General features: G+C 33.6%; 2 protein-coding genes across 2 annotated transcripts in view; one reads left to right on the forward strand and one right to left on the reverse strand.

Moving 5' to 3' along the window:
- The window catches only part of LOC114334564 (venom carboxylesterase-6), a 675,899-nt gene that overhangs the window by 517,370 nt on the left and 130,885 nt on the right, over positions 1-27,644 (reverse strand). The window lies entirely within an intron of this gene.
- On the forward strand, positions 21,673-27,524 carry LOC126880123 (uncharacterized). Its single transcript, XM_050643821.1, has 3 exons — positions 21,673-22,287; positions 22,573-22,916; positions 23,472-27,524. Exon 3 carries the CDS (start codon positions 24,181-24,183, stop codon positions 26,164-26,166), a length of 1,986 nt encoding a protein of 661 aa, XP_050499778.1. The 5' UTR covers positions 21,673-22,287; positions 22,573-22,916; positions 23,472-24,180; the 3' UTR covers positions 26,167-27,524.

Consider the following 27,644-nt stretch of genomic DNA (forward strand, 5'->3'; position numbering starts at 1 on the left):
TTTGCATTGCGCTACACAGTTGCCAGATTTGATATAATTTATAAAAATAAAGAGAAATATTCACAAAAAAAATAAACAGGCATTAAAATGTTTTTAAGATAAAAAATATGTTTCTGCATAGTTAGCAAGGTAGTGCCATGGCTCTATGGCACTACCTCACGGGCCGCCACTGGTATTGCGACATTCTGTAAAGACCGCCGCCGAATTTTTTCCTTAAATGTAGGTACCACCTTAATCTATATTTAAAATCTATTGGCGAAGGATGATCGTTTGCACCACCCATTCCTCGAATATAAGAAAAAAGTTCTCTAGCACGTCCTGATTCAGCTTCGATGTAAAAATATAGTCAACGTTGTATTTTGCTTGTAGGTACAGAAGTAACTCTTTCAGAAATCTATTAGTGAGCAATATCCCTTTTTAAAATGGATTAAGTCCTTTATGTTGTCATCTTGGCTCCGACTTGCAACCACCCATTGCTTTACAAACCCTTCATTTTGAGGAAATCGAAAGTATTTTATGTCTCATCTTTTCGTGACCCGATTATAATTCTTACAATTAGCTACGGCACAACCCGGCATGTATTTGTTAATACATAAAAACTGAACAAAACAGATTTAAATAATAGAAAAAGATCGAAACGAAAGGTTTTGTAAAAACAGTTCATCTACCGTACGATACACAAATAGATCAACCGGGACACGTGTGGACATCATGCGCGTCGGGGTACACATTTTGATTTATTAACGAGCCTACCGGTCTCTGTCTACCGTGTTTTGAACCATATTAAAAAAGAAGCCACATCTCGATAAAAGGTGCCTTATCGTAAAAATACAGAGGCATAAAAGTGTTAAAAACACTGTGTTTAACTAATGGTATCGCAGTAATAGTTTAATTGGAACGTACACAAACATTTGGGGGGTTTAAAGGAACAAAACCCCCATAAAATTTTTATGTAAACATATTAAAAAAGAAGCCGCAACTCGATAAAAACTGCCTGATCGAAAAAATACTAAGAGCCAAAAAAGTTTTAAAAATATTGAATTTAACTAATGGTACCACAATAATAATTTAATTGGAACGTACAAAAAAGTTTAGGGGGATTAAGGGACCAAAACCCCCGTAAAATTTTTATGGGGTGCACAAATCACTATAATTTTTCTTTAAGATGTTCCTGCCATAAGATTGCAACATGTCCATTTTCGTTAAAGAATAGTTTTCGATATATTTGAAAAAATCGATTTTCATTTCGTAACTTCAAAGGGGTGTAACTTTTTTATGTGCATATTAGTACTAAGGTAAGTTAGGTTCATTCCAACTATTTTTGTTCCCAAAATATGTGATTTAATTTATGACCTGTATTTTTGTTACACCATGTATAATATCCCGTGAATCTAGGAGTTTCGGAATCTTAATATTAATATAAATCCATATTGCCGAAAACTCCTTAAATTTTTACAATAAATAGTATCATGTCTTAATAAATGTGTGCTTTTTGTAATAATCCTTTAACTTTTATGTATTTATTATATAATTTATGAAATAATTAAGTAAATAAATATTATTTTTCTATATTTTTTTAGATTCTAAAAGGAGGATATAGTTTCATTTTATTCTACAACATTTAAACCGAATGAAAAAATAACGGAAAAAGTTAATTTGCACTTAAGACTTTGCACCTGACATTAGTAACTATGTAACTAACATTATAGATGCACCATTGAATCGCAATATTGACTGCGTTCACCAGATGCAAACACATTCACAAATGTTTGCGCTTTGATTCTAAACTTGTTGAGAGCGAGCTGAACGGTTGGTTGTTTAGGTTAAAATTTGACAGTTTGCTTGCTTGGTTTGAAGGTAACCTAAAATCAATTTTCCCAATAAATACGTTTTTAAATTTATTTTTTTTTTATTAAAGGAAAAAAGAAAATTTATTTAATAGATAATAACGTAGCAGAATATCTTCAGTAGCCTTTATTTTATATATAAAACCCTTATTAATATATTTTACAATATATACAATTTAAATTCCCGCCATATTTTTTCAATATTCAACACGTTTGCAAAGTTCAACTTAAATATCTTATGTTTGCAAAAATGGCGACCGCTTTCCAAACATGTTTGACGTTAGCAAGTCGTTCAGAACCATAAAGCGCAAACTGATTGCCAACGTTTGCATCTGGTGAACGCGCCCATTGTTACTCTTAGAGTAATAGTTAAAAGAAAAATCACATAGTAATAATAATTAATTTTATTGAACACGTTGTTTAATAGTTTTAAGTAATATAATAGAGTTAGATGCAAGGAGTGTCCTGTTTATTATTTATAGCTTATTAACCCAACGTTATCCTTCTTCTGCTTAACCTTTCAACGGGCGCATCTTACTAATTATCTACTAATACGTGTGAGGACTACCACTCCGCAGTAAGTAACATAGTACGAGTAAAGATGGCACACCATATAGGGAAGGAGGGGGCACAGGGGAGCGGCGGGCGCATAGGTCCATTCACTTTGTTTCATTACATTACAGGTAGCCCCACCTTTTGGATATTACCAAAAATAGCAATATAGTCGTGCACTTGGTATTCTATTAGACTAAGAGCCGCTATAGGTGAAATTTCTTAATCATTTTAGGCACGACGGGACCCTATAACTTAAATAGTAGAACCTAAAACAAAACGTTTGAACACTGTGCCGTCACTTTTCAGTGGCACATTCGTCTACAGTGGCGCATCAAACTTTCCACTTATGGACGGGATAAATAAATTAAAAAATACCCTCCCTCATTACCAGAATTTAATTTTTTTCATTTTTTAAAGTTCTATGTAATTAAAACATAAGATTCATCGTAATTTTAACCCACCACCCCCTTCTCCCTGCCCCCACCATCAAAAACTTTATTTTTCGATTTTATTTTTTTTTTGGTGGGATGCAATCAATTTTAAAATTTCAAAAAATTCACACGCATAGTTAAGGCTTTTATAAAACACGTTTATTTTTTATAGACCTGTAGGTTGCGTGTACATAACCTCAAAAAATTTTTAAAATTTGTTTTTTGGAAAAAGGTATATAACTTTTTTTTGGGGATAGCTGCAGATCTAATTTTTTCTTAGTCTTGTGTATTTTATCCAACACTATATTTCTAATTTTTTTAAGATTTTTCTGTAACGCTGATCACCTTCAAAAATCCAAAAAACTGTTTTTTAAAGGGGTCTTGAGGGGTTTGAACGTTTTTCTGATTTTTAAATATTCTAAAGGACTCAGTTACTTCAAGTTACATATAACCTATAAAAACAAAATTGATCTGATACATTATGAAGTCTATAAAATAGGGAAAATCCCCAAAACCCCCCAAAAAACAGTTTTTCGGATTTTTGAAGGTGGGGATCCTTATGGAAAAATCTGAAAAAAATTAAAAATATAGTGTTTGATGAAACACACAAGATTAAGAAAAAATTAGACCTGCAGCTATTCCTCAAAAAAAGTTATACGCTTTTTTGAAAAAAAAATTTCTTTTAATTTTTTGAGGTTATGTACACTCTACCTATGGGTCTACAAAAAATAGGCATGTTTTATAAAAGCCTGAGCTATGCGTGTGAATTTTTTGAAATTTTAAAATTGATTGCATCCCACCAAAGAAAATAAAAACGAAAAATGAAGTTTTTGATGGTGGGGGCAGGGGGAAGGGGGTGGTGGGTTAAAATTACGCTGAATCCTATGTGTTAATCATATAGAACTTAAAAAAATAAAAAAAAAATTAATTCTGTTAGTAAGGGAGGGTAACTTTTAATTTATTTATCCCGTCCATAAGTGGAAAGTTTGATGCGCCACTGTCGACGCATGTGCCACTGAAAAGTGACGGCACAGTGTTCAAACGTTTTCTTTTAGGTTCTACTATTTAACTTATAGGGTCCCATCGTGCCTAAAATGATTAAGAAATTTCACCTATAGCGGCTCTTAGTCTATATTTCAGTTGCAAGATTGTCGTAGTAGTGTGAAGGTCACTGTGAAAAAAGTATTGATTTTAAAGGTAAGTGATGTAATATTTTATATCTAAATGAGGTGTGATTACCCTGTAATTGTTTATATACTATTATCCTCCATTATACCCAACAAAACCACGAATATTTTACTATGGAACACGCTGATCATCCTAGATGTAACCAAACGTTGAGTCTTGTAGCGGCAATTTCAAAATCATTTGTTACTTTGGGGCACAAAGTTCCTCTTGCGGCCCTCTGTGCCCCACAGGTGGTTTTGAGTGCCCCAAAATTATTTTATTCATTTATTATTTAATTATTTATATTATCATATACGTTTGTTATTTTTAGATGGCACGAAACTACATAAAGAAAAGACCAGAACCTTCGTGGACGGAAGAAACTATGAGAGGAGTATTGGAAATGATAAAACATTCGAAAAATAAACATTAATAAAAAAAATATGAAAAAATATTTTTAAGAAGCGTTTTTCTTTAGTTACGAGTGACTAAAATTAAATATTTTATAAAAAATCTACTAAAGAGCAAAAAATAAAAAAAAAATTGAAAAAATTTAACACATTCGTCAAAGAAAAGCATGGCGCGTCTTCATCGAATAAACGGTTCTCGCACCACGTTTTTCTTTAACGAATGTGTTAGATTTTTTCAATTTTTTTTATTTTTTCTTTTTAGTTGATTTTTTTATAATATGTTTAATTTTAGTCACTCGTAACTAAAGAAAAGCTTTTCTTAAAAATATTTTTTTTCAATTTTTTTTATTTTTTACTTTTTAGTCCTACACTTTTTAAACATTAAAATATATCGACATGTTTATTAAAATATGTATAAAACATATGATATACAAACATGAAAAGTAGTCGGTATCGGCAAAAACTTTGAAACTTTATTGTTTATTTATGAAGCATAACGTAAACAATTAACGTAAAAAGTGTAATTATGTATAGTTCATATAATTAGCTACAATCTGTAAAAGTTTCAAGTTTCTTCATTGTAAAAAAAGAATTTAAGCATTTTCTTAATGTTGTTCTGAAGCTATTTCCTTGTGGCATTTTTATAATTAAGTATTTTCTATGGGAAATAAGCCACAATTTTACTAAAAAATGAATTTATTAACGTTTAGAATTTATTTCGAATTAAGTATATAAAAAACGTTAATAAATTCATTTTTTACTAAAATTGTGGCTTATTTCCCATAGAAAATACTTAATTAAGCATTTTCAGTTAAAATCGTTTTTTTATTTAAACAATTAATAAACAAAAAATTTTTTATTGACTATTGGTGTATTGTTACCGCGAATGCATGTCTGCAAATTTTTAGTCATTTGGATTGAAGAAAAGACAGTCAAATTAACGTCCAAAGATTTGACCCAAACGATAGAACTAAAGAAAAGCGTTTAAAAATTAATATTTGTTTTCTAACTGTAAAGTTTCTAAAATACAGTTCACCAAGAATAGCTGAAAGTCTGAAATTCTAACTGCCTGCGCGAACAATGAAGTGAGAACGCACTCGGAAGGAAAAAGATAGCCTGTACGCGCGGGTGAACTTTAAAATAAAGGTACAATCGGAGACACAAATATGGAAACGTAAAGTTTGAATAGTTTCTAATAGGTCCCGTACACAATTATTATTACTGTCATTACTTTTCTTCAGTATATTTGTAGTATTTTTTTACAAAGTGAGATGTAATAAAATAGATCCAACAAAAACCGCTTGTGTTGCTATAAATTATGGCATTATAAACCAAAAATTATATTTTTATATTGACTATTTATACTTTATATTACCATTATATTGACCAAAAGGTTTCGGAGAAAAAGGGCGTAAGCAGTAGGGTAATAAAGTAGTAATAAAATCGTCTATTGCAATACTAAATAGAAATTAGATGTTCGGTCCCGGTGAAGCATAAATAATATGGTGTCTTTGTACCAGTACCTTTTGTTAAAAGAGATATTTATAACCTTTCTCGTATCCATTTCCATAGCATTTGTCGTCATCGTTTTATTCAGTCCACACAAACTTTTCACTAATTTAAAATCAAAACTGATATTTTTTTCAGCGACATATTGCTTCATAGAAGCCCATACTAACTCTATAGCATTCAAATCCGGATAATATCTTGGGTAACCGTAAACCTGAATGTCCTTTATCCTCGAGTATTTTGTCAATTTCATAGGTTTTAAACAGAGGTTTGTGTAATTTTATAATGTCGTATAATTCAAATTTCAACATGTCATCTGTAAAGGAAATATTTCGCGTTGTCAGCCACTGCTGCATTTCTGCTTTCCTGGAAGACATAGTTGGACATTTCTCAATTTATACGTTGTGATACGGTGCATTATCAATCACTAAAACGCTGTTCGGGGGCAAATTTGGTATCAGTTTATCCTGAAGCCACTTTTTGTAATTGTCGTAGTTCATTGCATCATGATAATCTCCTGTTTTTATAGTAGGTTTGTAGCGCAGATAAGCGTTTTTAACAAAACCACTTTCACCTCCAGCATGCACTATCACAAGCATCTATCCTTTAGATACTGGTTTTTGTATGCCCTTGTTTGGACTATCGGACCAGCTCTTTTGGTAGGTATGAGATGAATGGACGTATGTTTCATCCATGTATATAATTGGGCGATTTGCGTTCCTGTAACTTTTCATACTACGTAAGAAATTCAGTCGATGTTGAGTATTGGGCTTTTCCATTAATAATTTTTTATTAGTTCTGGTTTTTCGCCAACGAAATCCAATCTTTCTAATTACTGTTCGTAGACTTTCTATGGAACCTGAGTAGTTGTACTCCTCTGCAAATGTTCTGTGTATGCGTTTCACAGTTGGGACTTGTTTTTGTGTTATACAAAAATCTATTATATAACGTCGAAGACGCTCTATATCAAAATCGTCCAAGCACGTTTTTGAAGCGCTTTTTTTTTCTCTTTTTGTTTGGAGTTACAAATGAGGAATATTCGCCATCTTCAATTAATTGCATTTCCCGAGCAATTTTTTGAACGCTGCTTAAACCAACACCTGTTGCCAATACCACACGTTCCTGCACTTTTTTCAAATCTCTACACGGTTCATTGTTTTTCGCTTCATTTATCATAAAATGAATCACGTTTGCTATCACTTCCCGTGTCTGATTATTTAAAACTTTTCCTTTCAGATTCGATTTAATCAAAATTTGCAAATTTTAAATTGATTCTCCTTTGCGGTTCGTACTTACAAAAAATGTTTCGCAGACTGTACCGACTTGTTCACGTTACAAACGGTAGATATTAAGTGAACGTGAACGCTCAGTGCGAGATCCGTCGGATGACGAATGCGCATCATGGGCGTGGTTATTTTCAGACTTTCAGCTATTCTTGGTGAACTGTACCGGGTGTCCACTTATATTTTCCCTCATTTTAACTGCCTATAACGTCTAAACGGCTTAAGATAGAAAAATGTGGTTTTCGCTGAAATGTTTTATTTTAGTAAAAGTTTTGTCTGAATGTATTGAATTTTTTATATCACTTTCAAATACGAAAAAAAAATGGCGGATTTTTGGAAAAAAACATTGTTGACTTTTTTTAATGGAACACCAGTATATTTTTTGTAGATTGAAAGAAAGGTCATTCACCTATCTAGCGATATAAATTTTTTTGAAATCGGTTATCAAATCACTGAGTAATTAATTTTTAAAATGAGCGGTGCAACGTGGATATCACATACCTAAATACTCTTATCGCCACTTGTATAAACATTCCACAGTTCTACTGTCGCCAATAACACATTACCGAAAAAGAAAAATGTACGGTCTTGATTCTATTGTCGGTTCAAAATAAAATAAAGACTTTCGTAGATAATCGATCTAATATTGCGAGAAACGAAAAACTGAACATCTCCACGCAATACACAGTACAATTTCTAAAGCGATAGATTTGTGAGAATTCAACAATCTTCCTCTGAAACACAAACCGGATTTTAACGAATTTAGAATACAGGGTGAAGCGAAAATGTTAATGATTTTCGTATATTCAGTATATTGAAGGATTTTACCATTTAATCACGTTTTGGGATCATCAAATCAATTTAGTATAAAATCGGTACTTCTCTGATCAAAGTGGAGGATCAGTTCTACAGGATCAGTTCTACAGCCGGTGAAAATTCAAGACTTGGTTGACAATTCCTCTCCAGACTATTCTATTCTCTCTTATATTAAGTGATTTTATCTTCTTCTACCGCATCTATCTATTTTCTTCTAGGTCTCTCCTTTGTTCAGGAAGTCTTTTGACATGCCTCAGTCATCTTATTCTTTAGGCTTTAATTTGAGCTATTATTGATGGACTGTCATAAAGTTCTATTAATTCAACTCATATGGCTTCTATTATCTTTCCTCCGCATATTCTGCGTAAAATGTTTCCTTCCCATACTTTAGCTTTAATATTTCTTTTTTTTAACGTCCATAGTTCACACCCACAAAACACGACTGGTCTTATGACGGTTCTGTAGAGAATTTCTTTTGCGTTTCTTCGCGCTTCTGTTACCTTTATTAATTTATTAATTCGGTCATTGATTTCATTGATAAATAAATAATAACAACACCTACCTTATTTAGTCCTATTTTAAGTTAACTGATCACAAGGAAAGATTGATCATAACAAATTAAACAATACCAATATTGTTACTGCTAAATCATATTTATTTTTATTTAAAATAAAAAACTGATGTTAGACATCTTTCTGATCTTGTGGTAGGAAAACGCACCACTAGAGGAAAAGAGTTCGCTTACAATAATTAATATTGTACATGTACAGGTATACGTGGTTGTATAATAACTTCTAGTTGAAGTTAAAATTATACTAACAGCACAAAATAAATTAATAAATTTACTAGGCCGTTGGGACTGAATTTAGTCGACAGAATATTTGTACACTTTTATTAATAAAATATCACACAAATTGATTTAAAAAGTTGTCACAATTAAAAAATTTGTTCTTAGAAATTAATGTACGGTTTTTTGGCATATTTCTCATACAATTCTACCCACTTGAAATAGGTTTTGCTTTTCGGATGACCCTGGACAATCGTTAAAGAATTATTGAGGTTTAGATATACGAAGTTTTCTGGTTCCACCCTGGGCCATATTATATTTTGCAAGATTTCACTCTTATTCGGAGTTGGATTCCTGAAAAAAATTAAGCTTAAATCAAAAACTAGACATAAGTCATAGGATAAACGTTAATTGTCTTATGATGAATTTTTCTACATTATCTCTATTAGACCGGGAGATATTATACAGAAGTTCAGCCACGATTTTCTCAGTCCTGCCTTTTGCAATACTGGAAGGGTAGACGAAGTACTTACAATCTGTGGAAACATCCACAAATTTCCTGTGACATTTTCCTGTAAAAATTAGATTTTCCCAAAAAATAAAAATATAGTTTTGCGATGAATTTCTGAGTCCTGCCATATCCGTAGAATGACAGGATACTATCGATTTTATGAAGAAAATTTTTAGGACAGGAGGGTTGCAAATGGACTAACGGAGTATATATATGTATACAAACATGTAAGAAAAATAATGAAATTTTCAATATTTTCTGGATCTTGCCAACTAAATTAATTAAACATATTTATTTCAAAATGATCAAAAAAATATTGGATTAACGTGTCCTAATGTTTAAGTATACTTGTCGCTTGGAAAATTCTGCCGAAAATTTTCACCCTGATTCCGTGATTTTCTGAGTCCTGCCTTTAAAAAGTTTTAATACTCAAATGCAATCAATACTTTTTCGGTAATCGACAGGAAGGTTAAACGGTTCTAGTAAGACGGCAGGAGTCCTAGATTTGTAAGAAAATTCCTAAAAAATTCCACGATGTTCTGAGTCATGCCATTTTGCATATGTTTCAATAATCTTAATATATGGAATATATGGAATTATCGCTGTATAGACCAGGCGGATCTGTTTTGAGGTGGATGTGAGAGGTGGCATTCCGATTTTTGCAGATAAAATTAGGTGACAACTTCAGTAATTATAATTGACTTATGCTCCTTCTCAAATATGTTTGGAACATTATTAAAAAAATTTAAATATTTAAGAATTTCGAAAAACATCGATTTTTTTCAACTTTCATTGTTTGTAACTTAAAAACGATTCATTTTGGAATAAAATTAAAGGGAAATAAAATAAAGATAATTGAATTTTGTATGGTATACGACACGACTGGTATAAAATATCTTAAATGATTATCCTTTCTGCAAAATAGCAATAAATACAAAATAAGAGGGCAAAATAAGCCTCTTTTTATTCAATGTTTTTCAACCACTTTATTTGCACTCAGAACCTTCGTATTTTACTTAGAAAATTCTTACAACATACTCAATCTGTCCACCAAATTTCATTAAAATCGACATAATAGATTGTTCAGAAAGTTTTTAAAGAATTTGAACTTTTTCTAAAAAAATTTAGATTGCAAAATTATTATGCAAAATCTATTATGTCGATTTTAATGAAATTTGGTGGACGGATTGGGTATGTTGTAAGAATTTTCTAAGTAAAATACGAAGGTTCTAAGTGCAACCAAAGTGGTTGAAAAACATTGAATAAAAAGAGGCTTATTTTGCCCCCTTATTTTGTATTTATTGCTATTTTGCAGAAAGGATAATCATTTAAGATATTTTATACCAGTCGTGTCGTATATCATACAAAATTCAATTATCTTTATTTTATTTCCCTATGACTTTGTTCCAAAATGAATCGTTTTTAAGTTACAAGCAATGAAAGCTGAAAAAAATCGATGTTTTTCGAAATTTTTAAATATTTAAATTTTTTTAATAATGTTCCAAACATATTTGAGAAGGAGCATAAGTCAATTATAATTATAATTACTGAAGTTGTCACCTAATTTTATCTGCAAAACTCGGAATGCCACCTCTCACATCAACCTCAAAACAGATCTGCCCTGGTCTATACAGCGATAATTCCATAGTTGAAATCGAAAATTGCAATGTCATTGTTTATTTAATAGGTCAGTTTGGCATTTAATATACTTGCAAATATTTTTCTATAAAAATGTCTCGTTTTGGCACTGAATATGTAGAGTCAATTAACACGTTGACGGACAATGCCTCAAATGTATAAGCAAGTTTTTGACACTATATTTATTTTACAAATGAAATACGGAAATTCTGAATCTTATTGCAGTCATAAACGACCAATACAAATCTTTCTAGAAAACAAATTACCATAACATAGCAGCGGCAATTATTGTTATCTGGTCTCTGACATTAGATGGTAAGAAAGATATTGATTGCGGGAATTTTTCATTTAATGTTCCAAATACTTTTAATAATTTTCGATTCCAATGAATTCTGCTGTATGTATGTTTCAGTTAATCAGTTATCCAGAGAGGTTGAAATTGTACAACGAAGAGTGCATTTCGGAATGCGCCGCATAAGATCTTTGATTTTCATATCGATAGCGTCTGAAACTGTAAAATTTATTGAGGGGATGGATAAATTTCTTCCTAGTAGGAGAAGGCAAGGTCGCTGCTCTGATTTCTGATTGAAAATGGTGTTCAAAATATCTCCAACAAATACATGTACCATTTTTTGAGGGGGTAAATTTCCATTCCCCATGGAGAGTGGAGAGTGGCTTGCAAGCCTGTTTTTAAGTTTCAAAATTTATCAAATTTTATACCCGCGGTGTTACTATGTGCAAGGTTTGGCTGATTTTGTGTCCTTACTCCTAGCACTAATCCTTCTCTGTTTTAAATGTAGAAGGGTAGGGGTAGTACAAACAAAATAATGGCTGTACAATTCAGTACTAATGCAGTACAAACCAAATAGCCTATTTTTGACATTCAGATGGCAAAGAATGCATAGTAGAGGGGTAGCATGTCACTGGCCTCCCAGGCCAATCTAGACGGGTAGGGGCGGTACAAACAAAATAAGGGCGATACAATCCGATACTAACGTAGTACAAACAAACATAGCCATCCCGGACCCCCATATCGAAAAAGGGGGGGATGGCATGTCACCAGCCCCTCCAGGCAGATTTAAACGGGTGGAGGCAGTACAAACGAATGAAGGGTGATACAATCCAGTACTAACGCAGTACAAACGAAATAGCCTATTTTCGACATTCAGAAGGCAAAAAGTGCAGAGTAGAGGGTAGCATGTCACTGGCCCCCCCAGGCCAATCTAGACGGGTGGGGGCGGTACAAACAAAATAAGGGCGATACAATCCGATACTAACGTAGTACAAACGAACATACCCATCCCGGACCCCCATATCGAAAAAGGGGGGTGGCATGTCACCAGCCCCTCCAGGCAGATTTAAAAGGGTGGGGGCAGTACAAACGAATGAAGGGTGATACAATCTAGTACTAACGCAGTACAAACGAAATAGCCTATTTTCGACATTCAGAAGGCAAAAAGTGCAGAGTAGAGGGTAGCATGTCACTGGCCCCCCCAGGCCAATCTAGACGGGTGGGGGCGGTACAAACAAAATAAGGGCGATACAATCCGATACTAACGTAGTACAAACGAACATACCCATCCCGGACCCCCATATCGAAAAAGGGGGGATGGCATGTCACCAGCCCCTCCAGGCAGATTTAAAAGGGTGGGGGCAGTACAAACGAATGAAGGGTGATACAATCCAGTACTAACGCAATACAAACGAATGAGCTTTTTTTTACCCTCAAATCGAAAAAGGGGAGGGATGGCATGTCACCAGCCCCTCCAGGCAGATTTAAAAGGGTGGGGGCAGTACAAACGAATGAAGGGTGATACAATCCAGTACTAACGCAATACAAAAGAATGAGCTTTTTTTTGACCCTCAAATCGAAAAAGGGGGGGCTGGTGACATGGACCTAAAACGTGGGGCAAAGATGGGATCATAATTTAAAAATATTTTTTAATATACAGGACTACCCGTATTGACAGAGAAAATAATGTACTTGCGTTTTGACTCACCCTGTATTCGATATAAAGAAAATTAGCAATATCAACCATTCTTACAAATTTTCACAATCAGCAATAAAATATGGCACCAATAGACCATTGCTGTCGTGCTTATGTTTATTTATACAGGGAGCTGAACTTGTTACGATTTTCATAGAAAATGGGTTATAAATTTGTAAATGCCCTGTACAACATAACAATCCTTTATATTTTTGTGATGGGTAGGTTAAGAAGATTTCGAATATATAATAAAATACAGTATGTTCTATTTAAAAAAATAAAAGTTTGGTCTGCCACTAGGTTATCAAACACCCTGTAACATTCTAACTAATTCTGTAATATGAATCTCAAAGTTGTTTACAATTTTTGTTATTAACTTTTATTGCTATCTATTACTATAGCAGATCTATTGAGCTTTACCCCACTAATCAATCACCCTGTATATTATTAAAGTGTGAGGTATTCTAGTAGGTACTAAAAGTAGTCTTGCTTTAAGTCGGTAGGATGCACCGTTTTCTAGAAAAATCAATTTTAAAATGTTTCGTATTATGAATTTAAGAAAAAATTGAATAAAAAAATAAAAAAAAACGGTGTATTTATCGACTTAGTAACGAGCAAGAGTAACTTTTAGTACTACAATACTTACCTCATAATTTAATACTCTACTGTCAAAAATGCTTAAAAATAAAGCACGTTATGAGATTTTGTTGATCTACACAAGACGAACGCTTATGATCGAAATTAGAAATTCACAATTGATAAAACCGATTCATCTCTGGAAGTGAAATAAACGTACCAGTTTTCGTTTTTCTAAATATTTTTTTTTATTTTTTTTTAATTCAAAAACCGCAAAATTTTTCAAATCGATTTTTCTATAATCTGGCGTGTCCTACCGACTTAAAGCAAGAGTACCTTTTAGTACAAGAGTAATACCCCATAGTTTAATAATCCAGTGTCAAAAATGCTTAAAAGTTAAACAAAGAAAAGTTATGCGATAAATAAAAAATATCCGTTTCCCTACCCTAAACGGACGCTTATGACCGGTACTAAAAATTGACAATTGATGAAATCGATTTATCTCTGAAATATAAATAGGTGTACCAATTTTCGTTTTTCTAAATGGAAGTGTTCTGGAACTGTTTTAAAAAAACTAATTACAATACGCCATTTTTAAAGAGGTTTAGCTTCCTTAGGAAGCATTTTCGGACTGGGTGAATTAAGTTAAATTTTCTTAAAATTATCTGAGGAATCTCCGGGCTTCGTTTGTTTTCAGAACAGTTTATGGACACCCTGCATAATAGTTATAACCTATACTATAACCAATTTATTGTAAAATTATTTATTTTCTTCCTATTACTTTTATTACGTTTACTTAGATACAAATATGATCTAATCGCTTAAAATAAAGATCTTACAGTTTGGTATTAGATTTGAAAGGTGTGTAAAAATCCGAGACATTACTGAGGAAAATAATATATTATTTAATATCGTATTATTGTTTTAACGATATAAAAATTAATTTTTATGTATTAAATATCTTTACAATTATCCTGCCACGTTGTAAACGGTTTTAGATTAGTGTTTTTAAGCATACTTGCCATGCCATGACTCAGAAAATTGTGGTGATATGAATATGTTTGTATAACAACCAGCAATAATTTTACAGAATTAAAATTTTATTTTTATATACGAAATAACTACACAACCATCCTGCCTCTTTGTAAAGAGCTTTATATTAACATTCTTGGGATATGTGCAAAATGGCATGACTCAGAAAATCGTATAACTTTCCACGAATTTTCTTACACATTTTTTACATACAACTATGTATAGAAAAAAGGTGTAACCAGACATCCTGCCATTTTAAATAATGTCTACTTAAATTATTTATTTTATAATAAAATTTATTTTATGACTCAGAAAATCACGGAACCACGGTGAAAATTTTCCATAGAATTTTAAAAGGGATAAGTGCAATTAAACATTAGGAGACGTCATGCCAACATTTTTTCGATCATTTTCAAATAATTATGTTTAATTGATTAAGTTGGCAGGATTCATAAAATTATAAAAATTTCATTATTTTCATTACATGTTTGTATATCTATATCCTCCCTTAGTCCTTTTGCAACCGTCCTGCCCAAAAAATTTTCTTCATAAAATTGATAGTATCCTGTCCTTCTATGGATATGGCAGGACTCAGAAATTCATCGCAACTCCCCATTTTTTTCCTCATGAAAAATCTAATTTTCACAGGAAAATGCCACAGGAAGCCCGTGGATTTTTCCATAAATTGTAAGTATTTTTTCTAACCTTCCAGTATTGCAAAGGGCAGGACTTAGAAAATCGTGGTTGAAGTTCTGTTAATATCTCCCGGTTTATATACGGAATGGGACGTTTCATCGCCGCCAGTTCATCGCTGCTTTTTCGATGCCGTCGATTCATCGCCAATCCATTTCATCGCCGTCCGTTTAATCGCCAGTTAGTCAGATGATTTTGGGAGATATTATGGGAGATCACACGACACGACGTTAAATTCGATTTAAAACTTATGACAATTAAAAAGATAAAAATTATTATTATATTTACTGTTCTATATCTACTTTCCCTAAATCTTATTATACTAAATAGTACTAAATTTGTAGTGTTAAATGGCCTTTGTAGAAATATATATGTTCAAATTTATGTAGTGTTAGGTTAGTTTAAGCCCTTCCTTAGAATTCCTAATTAATAATAAAAATAAATAATAAATGTAACCAGTAGCGTACTGATAGATCAGCGGGCCATGGTTCCAGTTGGAATGCGGGCCCCTCCCAATAAAAACACACACTGTATATCAAAAGTTTTTAATAAACATGAAATATAAATCAACATGTAAAATCTCAAGCTAACTCAAAACAGTAAAATAATATTAATCCTATCGTTTTTCATACTGACATGAATGATCACTTTACTCCAGCCGTTTTTATACCTAAATAATGAAACTCAAAAATTTTCTACATCTAAGGTCTGGAATCCGCGTACCAAAAAAAAGTTTATTAACAGCAAGCTGATAACTTAACTCTTGCTTGGGCAGCCTACGGAGCTCTGAGAGACATATTTAGGAGCAGTATACCCATCGGTTTAAAAAGACAAGTGTTTGACCAATGTGTGCTACCGGTAATGACATATGGAGCAGAGACACTGACTCTAACCAAGGCAACAGCGCCGAAAATGCGGGTTGCTCAAAGGCGCATGGAAAGATCCATGCTGGGCGTAACTCTACGGGATAAAATAAGAAATGAAGATCTCAGACAAACAACCGGTATCGCAGATGTTGTAGAACGTATCACTAGGCTCAAATGGAACTGGGCAGGACACGTCGCCAGGCTGAAAGATTCAAGATGGGCACGAAGGCTGATGGAGTGGAGACCAAGAGAAGATAAACGAAGTAGAGGAAGGCCTCCTACACGATGGACAGATGATATCAGGCGGATTAGTAAAAACTGGCAAAAATCAGCACAAAACCGTGAAGTGTGGAAACAATTGGGGGAGACCTATGTCCAGCAGTGGACGTAAATTGGTTGATGATGATGATGATGATGATAACTTAACGGAGTTAATAGCTTAACGGAGTCTATTCGGACAAACTTTGATGTATGGGAACACTGGAACAGGGGAAGTTTTAATTCTAGAACGTGATTTTAATTGTGCAACTTGTCATCTTGACACGTTTATGATTGTGAAAACTAGCAGGTTGTTTTTAAGTTTATTCAGTACCAAACTTTACCAAAGACTTTACCAAACTTTACCAAAAGTCCAGAAATCGTTATCCGTAATAAATACATTATAAACATCTTTGTTAAGGATCGTAGAGATGAAGATAAGAATGTAAGTTAGTTTTGTATATTTATACAAGAATAAAAAACCGCTAAACGCCGTAAAATGAGTGGCGCATACAATATTCCTGCTACAAAAGAGCTGATATGAATATTACGTGGCGCAAAAATGTATTTTCATTTTGATGGAAAATAAAATTCTAGTTTTTTTAAATATGTTTCCATAATATTTGCTAAATTTGAACACATTTGATAAAGTGGAATCGTGTCACAAAAGAGTAACTTTGATAGAGTACATATGTATTTTGAAGCTCTTTTGTGGCGCCTTTTACTTAAAATTTAGTAAATATTATGGAAATATCTTTTAAAATAAAACTAGAATTTTATTTTCTATCAAAATGAAAATACAATACATTTTCGCGCCACGTAATATTCATATCAGCTCTTTTGAAGATGGAATATTATATGCGCCAGTCATTTTTACGACGTTTAGCGGTTTTTTATTCTCGCATCAGGAGTTTTTCGAAGTTATTTATAAATTAAATGTATGACGTTGAATGTAGTGTTTCTCGATTCCACGTTAAGCGTTATAAATGGTCGCCTTCCTAGCATTATCTCTCAAATGATCTAGTGTCTATCGATTGTACACTAGATTTTTTTTTATTCGAAATATACATACATACATACATAATCGGTTGCCTCTTTTACCATTAGGTGTCGAGGATTCCTCCTTTATATAATATGATATCCTTTTTGTATCCTTATATCCTTATATCCTTATATCCTTTTTGTATTTTTACTAATGCCATACTCTGTATGAGAGTACAAAGACTCGTTTCATATAGTTTCTCTGAACCGCATTTTTGGAATATTTTCCCAGCGGTGCCTTTTGATATTTTGATATCTAGGTCAACAGAAAACTAGAATCGAGTCGCCATTTATTTCACTTTATATAATACTCTCTGCAAATTTACGCCACTTCTTCCTATCTGCTGCTAAAACTTTTGCTTCTTGCCACGATGTTCCTCTTTTCTTGAGTATTTCGTTTACACTAGTGTTCCAGCTTTTCCTTGGTCTGCCCCTCCTGCTTTTACCCACTGCTTTGGCCTCCCATGTCATTTTCACTTGTCTCTCACCACTCATTCTTATCATGTGTCCAGCCCATTTTAACTTCTTTTCTTCAACTTTTTCGTTGAGCGATTTTAACTGTAATTCATGTCTTATATCTTCGTTTCTTCTTTTGTCTAATCTTCTTGCTCCCACCACTTTTCTTAAGTATCTCATTTCTGCAGCTTGTAATCTTTTTCTTTGTCTGTCATTAAGTACCCAGTTTTCTGCCCCATATATTGTAATTGGCATATATACAGTTTTATATACTGTCATTTTGGTTTTCCTCGATATTTCTTTTTTGTTTAGGAAATTTTTATACAGTGAATAATAAGTTCTCGTTGCCAATTTTATTCTGTTTCCAATTTCATCTTCTTGTGTACCTTTGTTGTTTAACATTATTCCCAAATACTTAAAGAGGTCTACTTGTTCGATTTTTTGCCCTTCGATTTCAATATTTACAGTTGCTTCTTTGTTGGCTATTGTCATTACTTTAGTTTTCTCCATATTTATTATTAAGTTGTAGTTTTTTAGTTCTTCAGCCCAGATTCTAATGTTATCTGCGAGAGCCTTTTCAGTTCTTGCAACTAATACAATGTCATCAGCAAATGCACAGGCTTCAATTTTTATTTGTTGCAAATTTCTATACCCTATAGCGCATTTTTTAGTTTTTTTCCAACACTTTTTAATAACTTCATCCATAACGGAAATAAATAACAGTGGGCTCAACACTCCACCTTGTCTAACCCCGTCGTTATTAGAAAATTCGCCGGAGATTAAGTTACTTGTCCTGACCTGGTTTTTTGTGTTGACATACAAACTCTTTATTACACTTACAAGTTCTTCATCTACTTCCTTGTTTATCAGGCTTTGCCATATTCCTTCTCTATTGACCATGTCAAACGCCTTTTTCATATCTAAAAACGCCAGGTACAGTGTATCGTTTTTTAACAGTGTTTTTTCAGTAATTTGCTGTAGTGTGAATATATGATCTTGTACGCTGTGTGATGGTCTAAATCCACTTTGTATATCCGCCAGTCGAGGCTCAACTATTTCTCGTAGTTTCTTTTCTAGGATAATTTCCTAGATTTTCAACGCTGAGCAGAGAAGTGATATACCCCTATAATTACTGCACTCTTTCGTGTCTCCCTTTTTGTGTATAGGCAGTATTATTGAAATGTTCCAATCCTCTGGGATTTTTTTGTTTGTCCACGCTAAATTTAGTAGGTCATGTAATTCTTGTTTACCCTGTTGTCCAAGATATTTCAATAATTCAGCATCTATTCCGTCGATCCCTGCTGCTTTACCAACTTTTAGTTTTTCTAGTGCCTCTTCAACTTCTTCCATCTTTATTTTAGTTTCATAAACGTCTTCTTGCCCTCTTTCAGGTGTTTCGTCTGTTATATGTGTGCGATTCTCTGCTGTTGTATTTTCATTGTTTAAAAGTTCCTTGAAATATTCTCTCCACCTTTCTATAATGGGCTCATCCTCAGTTATTATATTTCCGTTTCTATCTTTTATGTGCTGTAGTTTAATTTCCGTTTTAGTTCTCATATTCTTCAATACTCTATAAAATAATTGTTTATTTTGGGTACTATTTTCTTCCATAGTTCTTCCAAATTCTTCCCAGGCGTTCTGCTTTTCTTGTTTTATCCTTACTTTAACTTTGTTGCGCTGTTCCTTGTATTTATCGTATGCCTCTTGATTTCTTTTTTGTATGTACATTTTCCATAGCCATTCGAAATATATTGAACAAAAATATTGGGATGTCCGGTAAATGAACTCAGATTGCCCTATCAAATTTAGCGTCATAACCACTACAACTACATAAACCATTTCGGCGATAATGGTCAAATGGATTATATTTTGAAGCTTGATAACTTCGAAACGACATAACCGATTTTGATCACTAAACATAAGTTTGAAACGTATTGACAAATAGTATCTGAGGCATCCAAGGTCAAGTATGATAACTGAAGTTATTACAGGAACTATTGAGCTTGAAAAGCCGTTTTCCCATAGGAAATAGATTTTAAAAATTAGTTTTTCAGTTTTTCGGCTATACTGAGCCGTGTGCATGTCTGATCCTAACCGCTTAGGCACCATTTGAAATCTTAACTCAACATTATTGATTTGGTGTATTTGCGGTTTTCCTGTCTCTCCTTGAACTTAAGATATATACCTCCAAAAAATATGCCATTTTGTACCAACCCAGTCCTATAGCTTGTAACGTTACAAACGTCACATCTTTGCTATTTTATTTTCAAATAATTATTTTATTCTATTTTCTTTAATAATTCTTTAATAATAATCCTCTTCTATTTGTTTTACCTTTTTTCCCGTTAAAAATTGGTTGGCGCCCTCTTTCGGTATTTATAGGCATATCTCAACATTCTTGTTCTATCTCAGAATTCACATTCTTATTCAATCGTTCTGTGGTTCATGACAGTGACTTCGCACTGTCATAGCCACCTTTGCACTGTCGTCTCTCGTTTCAAATTTTAAGCCCCCACTCACGAACTCTGTCAATGTCAAGTCAAACCCTTTCTCTTTGTCAAAATGAAGAATATTTTTTCATTAAATTCTAAAATCTACTTAAGGCAATGTCTGGCCTCATAGCCACATTTTCAAACAGACGTTCTTAATTGGGGTAAGTGTTTAAATATAAATGTACACATTTTTGTAAGCCTATATCCGTAATCTTTTTTATGTTCCTATCTAACCTTACTTTTCGTACTTTTTATTGTTGTACCACATGGTAAAATTTTTATATTATCTATTATCTTCATATGTGTGTAGTAATCCACAACTATTTAACTACTAACATTATTTAATACTATTCATTTTGTATAACCTTGCCTTTCTGCAACATTTCTGGATTATTTCTTGGAATGGCAAGGATATCTTTCATTTATTCTTGGTGTCTAATGTACCTGTATGTATTCTAGTTTTCTGGACATATTGCAAAAACTGATCAACCCTTCACCTCGTGGGAGACTCCCCGAAACTGGAAGTAGTTATATGGGGCCGACTCCCGCTCACCGTGGGAAACATGGTAGGCCGAATCCCGCTCGCACCGACTCCCGCTCACTTCGTGGTGGAGGCGCAACATCGTGAGCCATGGTAGGCCGAATCCCGCTCATCATGATCCAGAATCGGCATACCGATTCCCGCTCATCATGATCCAGAATCGGCATACCGATTCCCGCTCATCATGATCCCCCAGAATCGGCATACCGATTCCCGCTCATCATGGTCCAGCATACCGATTCTCGACCATCGGGGGCATCCATCAGGGTCCTTGGCATCATACGTTGAAGAAAGAAGCGGCTAACAATGACCAGACGGTCGTAGGAAGATTGTGATAAGGCAAGAGGCAATGGACCATTCTTAACATGTATAAAAATGCAATATAATCATCATCATCATGACAATGGACCATTCTGGGATGAAGATCATGACAATGGACCATTCTAGGGTGAAGTACATAACAATGGGCCATGCTTAACATGTATAATCATCATGATGACAATGGACCATTCTGGGATGAAGATAATGACAATGGGCCATTCTAGGGTGAAGTACATAACAATGGGCCATGCTTAACATGTATAATCATCATCATGACAATGGACCATTCTGGGATGAAGATCATGACAATGGGCCATTCTAGGGTGAAGTACATAACAATGGGCCATGCTTAACATGTATAAAAATGCAATATAATCATCATCATCATCATGGCAATGGACCATTCTGGGATGAAGATTATGACAATGGACCATTCTGGGGTGAAGTACATGACAATGGACCATTCTGGGATGAAGAGCATGACAATGGACCATTCTGGGGTGAAGTACATGACAATGGGCCATTCTTGGATGAAGAGCATGACAATGGGCCATTCTGAACATGTATAAAATGTGAAATGCTATACGATCATCATATATAGAGATGAAAATATAATATTTGTACAAAATTACGAACAATCAAACATTTTGAAATATTTACAAAAATATTTTAAGTTGTTTGTTAACATGCCGGATGCGTATGGTTGATAAGAAAGAATGTAGACGTTATTTTTGCAACAACAGGAATCCGTTAAAGATATAACAAGCCACAATGCTAAAAGGCCGGATGGAGTTGGTTGATAATATATACCCACAGTTGTTATTTGTGTAAATGTTATCGTATATTTTTAAAACCACAAGGTCTTGTTTTTGCAAAACATGGAAATCTTATCTCTGAAATGAACAACGTAACCAGGAGAATGTAAACATGTGATCACGTTCGTGTTGCGTGGGGTAACGAGCTGCGGAATCCTTTAAAAACGGAGCAGCGCACTCCTTTGTCACAATCGACATCTGAAAGTCTTACAGTAAGTCATAACATAAGTTCGCAGTGAAAATAGTGAAGCAAGGTAAGCGATTTGTGTTGTTTATTTTTGAAATACGTATTTCTGAATGCAGTGTATACCTGTTTTTATTGCTAAATATTTGTTTAAGCATTGTTTTCATATTTTGATTTTACATAGTATAGTGTTCCTCTCTTTTCATATTCAGATTTCATTCAATATTTTATTTAAAAAATGTTTACTTCATGTAACGTCTAACATAATTCACAGCTGTTCTCTCTCATCCTAATCGTTTCATGCATCTCCACATTTTCGTTGGGAAAAAAATAGAAAGTTTTCGTATTGTTGCAGATGGATCTAACCAAAATAAACAAATTCTCGCTTATTGCAGAGAGAAAGCCAGTCCAAAATTTGAGGGACCTACCTGTCGACACTCCATTTATAATTTACTCGGCGAAAATAGTAAAAAGCAAGTTTGGGGAGGTTGTATTGCTTGAACTAGAAGAAAGCGTGGTTTTCCTACCTGACAGAGTGAGAGCAGACTATAAACCATTTGTGCAAGAATTTTCTAGCCAAAAATATTCTCTAGTCTACAAAGGCGCCATCAATACTGGAAAGCAACATTCTGCATCATCTTTTAAAGTTATTGAAAAGTAGAAGCAGTACACCATCCGGACAACAGTCTAGCTTTAGAGGTATGTACTCTTCGGTCTTTTTTGATAAATATTTTATTAAATATAGTAATGAAACACAGACTTACTCACAATCATTTAACTGTGAGTAAGTAAAATGATTGTGAGTAAGTCTGTGTTTCATTACTATATTTAATATGGACTCACATATGCAACCCATTCAATATTTAAATATTTTATTCTTTCAATTCTCTTTTGCTAATTATTTTCCAATTCCGTTTTTGTAATGTGTTTCATGCTATCTTGCAAAATAGTTTAGTTTCCCATTCTCTTTTTGCCAATTATCTGTTCTCCATCTCAGACGGACCTTGTCAATATATTTTCCATTCTATTTTTGACAATTACTATTTTTCATTTCAATTTTGCCATGTATTTTTGTTCTCTTTTGCTAATTATTTTTGCGAAATATGTATGCTATTAATTTTATTCTTACAATTCATAGATTATTCTTCAATTATTTTTTATCCATTATCTTCGTCTATTCAATTTTTGTATTTTATTCTGTGCTGGCAATTATCTTACGGTGAATGCATTAGACTAAAACAAATTTTATTGTAGGTACATCCGCTGTAAACTAGCCCTCAGCAACAATCGTCTGGAACAACATCACCATAGCATCTCTCTGAACCAACCTCAAGCTAGTAACAACGTCTGAAGCCGATAGGAAAAACAATAAGTGAGTTTTTATTTGTTTATTTTTTTATTCAATCATGACATTGTACAAAATCTAATTAAAGCGCGAGATATTTTGTTTCAAAATTATACACCGCGAGAAGCAAATATTTGGCTAAAACATATTCGGAGACATTTAACATTGTTTAATAAAGCTATTCGGCTTGGAGACTTGGACATACCAAAATTGCGCCAATTGCAAACAAACGTTGGACACTTAAAAACAATTAAAGTGGAAATTCAAAATTTTTCTCATCACGTGGGTGCCGGCATTAATAAACGCGGCAAAGTTAAATGGGAGGAGGTAACTTCATCGTTTGCAAGTCGGGTTAGAACGGGAATAATTATTAATTTGACTCATAAGGACGTAATGCAATTTTTCGGTGATTGTTTCAAGCTTTTTAAAATTAGAATTAAAAATATTTAAAAAAAATTTAATGTAATAAAATGTAATACCGCTTTTTGTGGTCAGTTTATAAGAAAAGCAAATCAGGGGGAAAATAGTGAATTTAAATATTTTAACACAAAAAATGAAATCATAGACGCGGGGACAGACTTGACTTTGTGGTTCCACTCCAACGTAATTGATAAACTTATGGCGAAACTATCAGAGTTTGAGGAAAAGGGATCAGGGTGGGCTTTGGAAAAAATAATATCTTTGGAGGTTAATATTAACAAAAATGAAATCGGGAATGGGGCGTCATCCTTCATTAAGCTACCGGATCAAATCAGAAATAAAAACGCATGTATCAATGTAAAAAACAATGATGAGGCGTGCTTTTTTTGGAGTATAGTTTCAGCGCTGTATCCCTCCAAAGCAAATTCTGATCGAACTAGTTCGTATCCACATTACACAACTGTCTTAAATGTTGATGGTTTGGAAACACCAATGACTATGGGAGGCATTTCGAAATTTGAGAAACAAAATGACATCTCTGTAAACGTATATGGGCTGGAAATGAATGTCGCTAAAGAAAGAACATTTTACGTAACAATACCGTTAAGGTTGTGTAAAATTAAATTAGCTAGACATGTAAATTTGCTGATGATACAAGATAAATATTTTCCAAAATTAAACGATTACGAGGCACCTATTGAGGATGATGAAATTGTAGATATCAAATACCATTATTGCATGATAAAGAATCTGTCGCGGCTTTTATCTAGGCAAACAAGCAAGCATAGCCATAAAATATTTGTATGCGATAGATGCCTAAATTATTTTAGCAGTTTTGACAGACTAAATAATCATGCAAAATATTGTGAGAGAATCAACGACTGCAAAGTATCATTTCCACCATATCAACATGTTGAATTTAAAAATCATGCGTATAAGCAGACAACGCCTTTTGTTGTATATGCAGACTTTGAAGCAATGCTACAAAAAATTAAAAATGGGCCGCTTAAAAGTAAAACAATTAAACATCAGGAGCATAAAGCCTTTAGCGCCGGGTATTATGTCAAATGTTCTTACGATGAATCGTTATCTTTTTATCGAAGCTACGCAGGTACGGACTGTCTCGAATGGTATGCAAAGGAAATGGCGGAATTAGCAACATTGGTGAATGGAAAGATAAAGCATATTGTGCCTATGAATATTAAGCCAAACACTAATGGAGCAACTGATTGTCATATTTGCGAAAAACCATTTGTAGAAGAAGATGTGGTTGTTAAAGACCATTGCCACTTTACAGGAGCTTTCCGAGGATTTGCACACCAAGCGTGTAATCTTAACTTTAGAAAACAGTATGTTGTTCCGATTTTTTTTCATAATCTTAGCGGTTACGACTCACATTTCATGATAAGACAATTGGCGAAAAAAGGAAGTATCAGCCTACTCCCAATAAACAAGGAAAGATATATTTCCTTTACTCTGAACGATACACAATCCGCAGTTAAGTTGAGATTCGTTGATTCATTGAGATTTTTGAATTCCTCACTGGATAAACTGGCAACCACATTAAATACAGAAGATTTAAGGTACTTGGCTCGAGAATTTCCAAATGCTACCGCAGAACAAATAGAGTTATTGAGAAGAAAAGGCGTATTCCCATATGAACACATTGATTCTATGGATAGGTTAAAGGAAACTCAACTCCCATCTATTGATAAATTTTATAGTTCGCTAACAAATGAAAGCATCTCTAAAGATATGTACCAACATGCGCAAAACGTTTGGCAATCATTTGATATTAAAAATATTTCGGAATATAGCTTGTTATACATGAAGACCGATATAATGTTGTTAACTTGCATCTTTGAAAATTTCCGACAAAAATGTCGAGGTACATACGGTCTTGATCCTGCCTGGTACTTCACTATGCCAGGTTTTTCGTGGGATGCCATGCTTAAATATACAGGTTGCAAATTGGAGTTGCTGCAGGATATCGATAAAATCATGTTTATCGAAAAATCTATTCGAGGTGGAATTAGTCAAGTGAGTAATCGATACTCGGAGGCTAATAACAAATATATGCCATCTTACGACTCCTCAAAGCCCAGCAAGTATGTGGTTTATTTAGACGTCAATAATCTTTACGGTTGGGGCAATGTCCCAGTGTTTACCATATGCAAAGTTTGAGTGGGTGGACACTAACATCGATGTTCTTAGTATTCCAGACGATGGTGATACAGGATACATACTACAAGTTGACTTGGAGTACCCCGAACACTTGCATGATTTACACAAAGATTTTCCATTTTGTTGCGAACATCAAGTTCCATCAGGGTCAAAGTTTAAAAAACTTATGACTACGCTCCATAATAAAACAGAGTATACTTTGCATTACCGTAACCTCAAACAAGCTCTAAATGCAGGGCTGAAACTTACAAAAATCCATAAAGTGTTGAAATTTCAACAAAGCGCCTGGCTCAAACCATATATCGATCTTAATACAAAATTACGAACTGCAGCAACAACGGCATTTGAGAAAGACTTATACAAATTAGCTAACAATGCTATATTCGGTAAAACAATGGAGAACATACGCAAACACCGCATAGTAAAGCTTGTTTCTAAGTGGGAGGGGAGATATGGAGCCAAAAATTTAATTTCCAGCCCTCGATTTCACAACAGAACTATTTTTGATGAAAATCTGATGGCAATCGAGCTAAATAAAACAAATCTAACATTCAACAAACCATTGTACATTGGAATGTCTATTCTAGACATATCTAAGGTCTGCATGTATGATTTTCATTATAATTTCATGTTACCAACTGTTGGAATTGAAAATTTAAAGCTGATGTATGGGGATACAGATAGTTTTGTCTATGAAGTAACATGTGATGATGTTTACAAGGATGTCATTCAAACAAATCTATCTAAATTCGACACATCGGACTATGCCGAGGATAACCCCTATAACATGCCACAAGTCAATAAAAAAGTGCTTGGTTTAATGAAGGATGAGGCTAATGGGCGCATCATTACTCATTTTGTAGGGCTTAGATCGAAAATGTACTCGTTTAAACTGCAATACACAAACGAGGAGCGGCAGACCTTGTGGCAAAAATACAAAAATACCATGGATGATGCCGCTATTGAAAAAATTGTAAATAACTTGGGTGTTACGAAAAAATCTAAAGGGGTTAAGTATTCGGTCGTAAAAAATACCATCACATTTGAGGATTACGTGGAGTGCCTAAAAGAATTTACCACAAAAAGCGTTACACAATCAACATTTCGTTCCTACGCACACAACATGTTTACAATCACGCAGGAAAAAATCGCGTTGTCTCCGTATGATGATAAACGATGTTTGCAAAAAGACTCATATGACACTTTGCCTTGGGGCCACTATGCCACTACAATGATTGAATAAACTGATAATAAATGGAAAACTCGCTTATTATTCGTATACTTTTTTTTGTATATTGTTCAATTATTATCCATTGTATACCTTATGTAATTCATAGTAATAAAACTTTGTACACATATATTTTGGTTTTATTTAATAGAAATAAAAGACAACATATTTAATAATAATAATACCATTTATTTTTTACATACAATCTGTTAAGTCATTTACAAGTCTAATTTTATAATAAAATACATAT

The sequence above is a fragment of the Diabrotica virgifera genome, chromosome 2, assembly GCF_917563875.1.
Source record: "Diabrotica virgifera virgifera chromosome 2, PGI_DIABVI_V3a".
Taxonomy (NCBI): Eukaryota; Metazoa; Arthropoda; class Insecta; order Coleoptera; family Chrysomelidae; genus Diabrotica; species Diabrotica virgifera.

Bases quoted from the DNA above. Each gene is read 5' to 3' on its own strand.
- LOC126880123 (XM_050643821.1), top strand. From the start codon at position 24,181: ATGGCGAAACTATCAGAGTTTGAGGAAAAGGGATCAGGGTGGGCTTTG.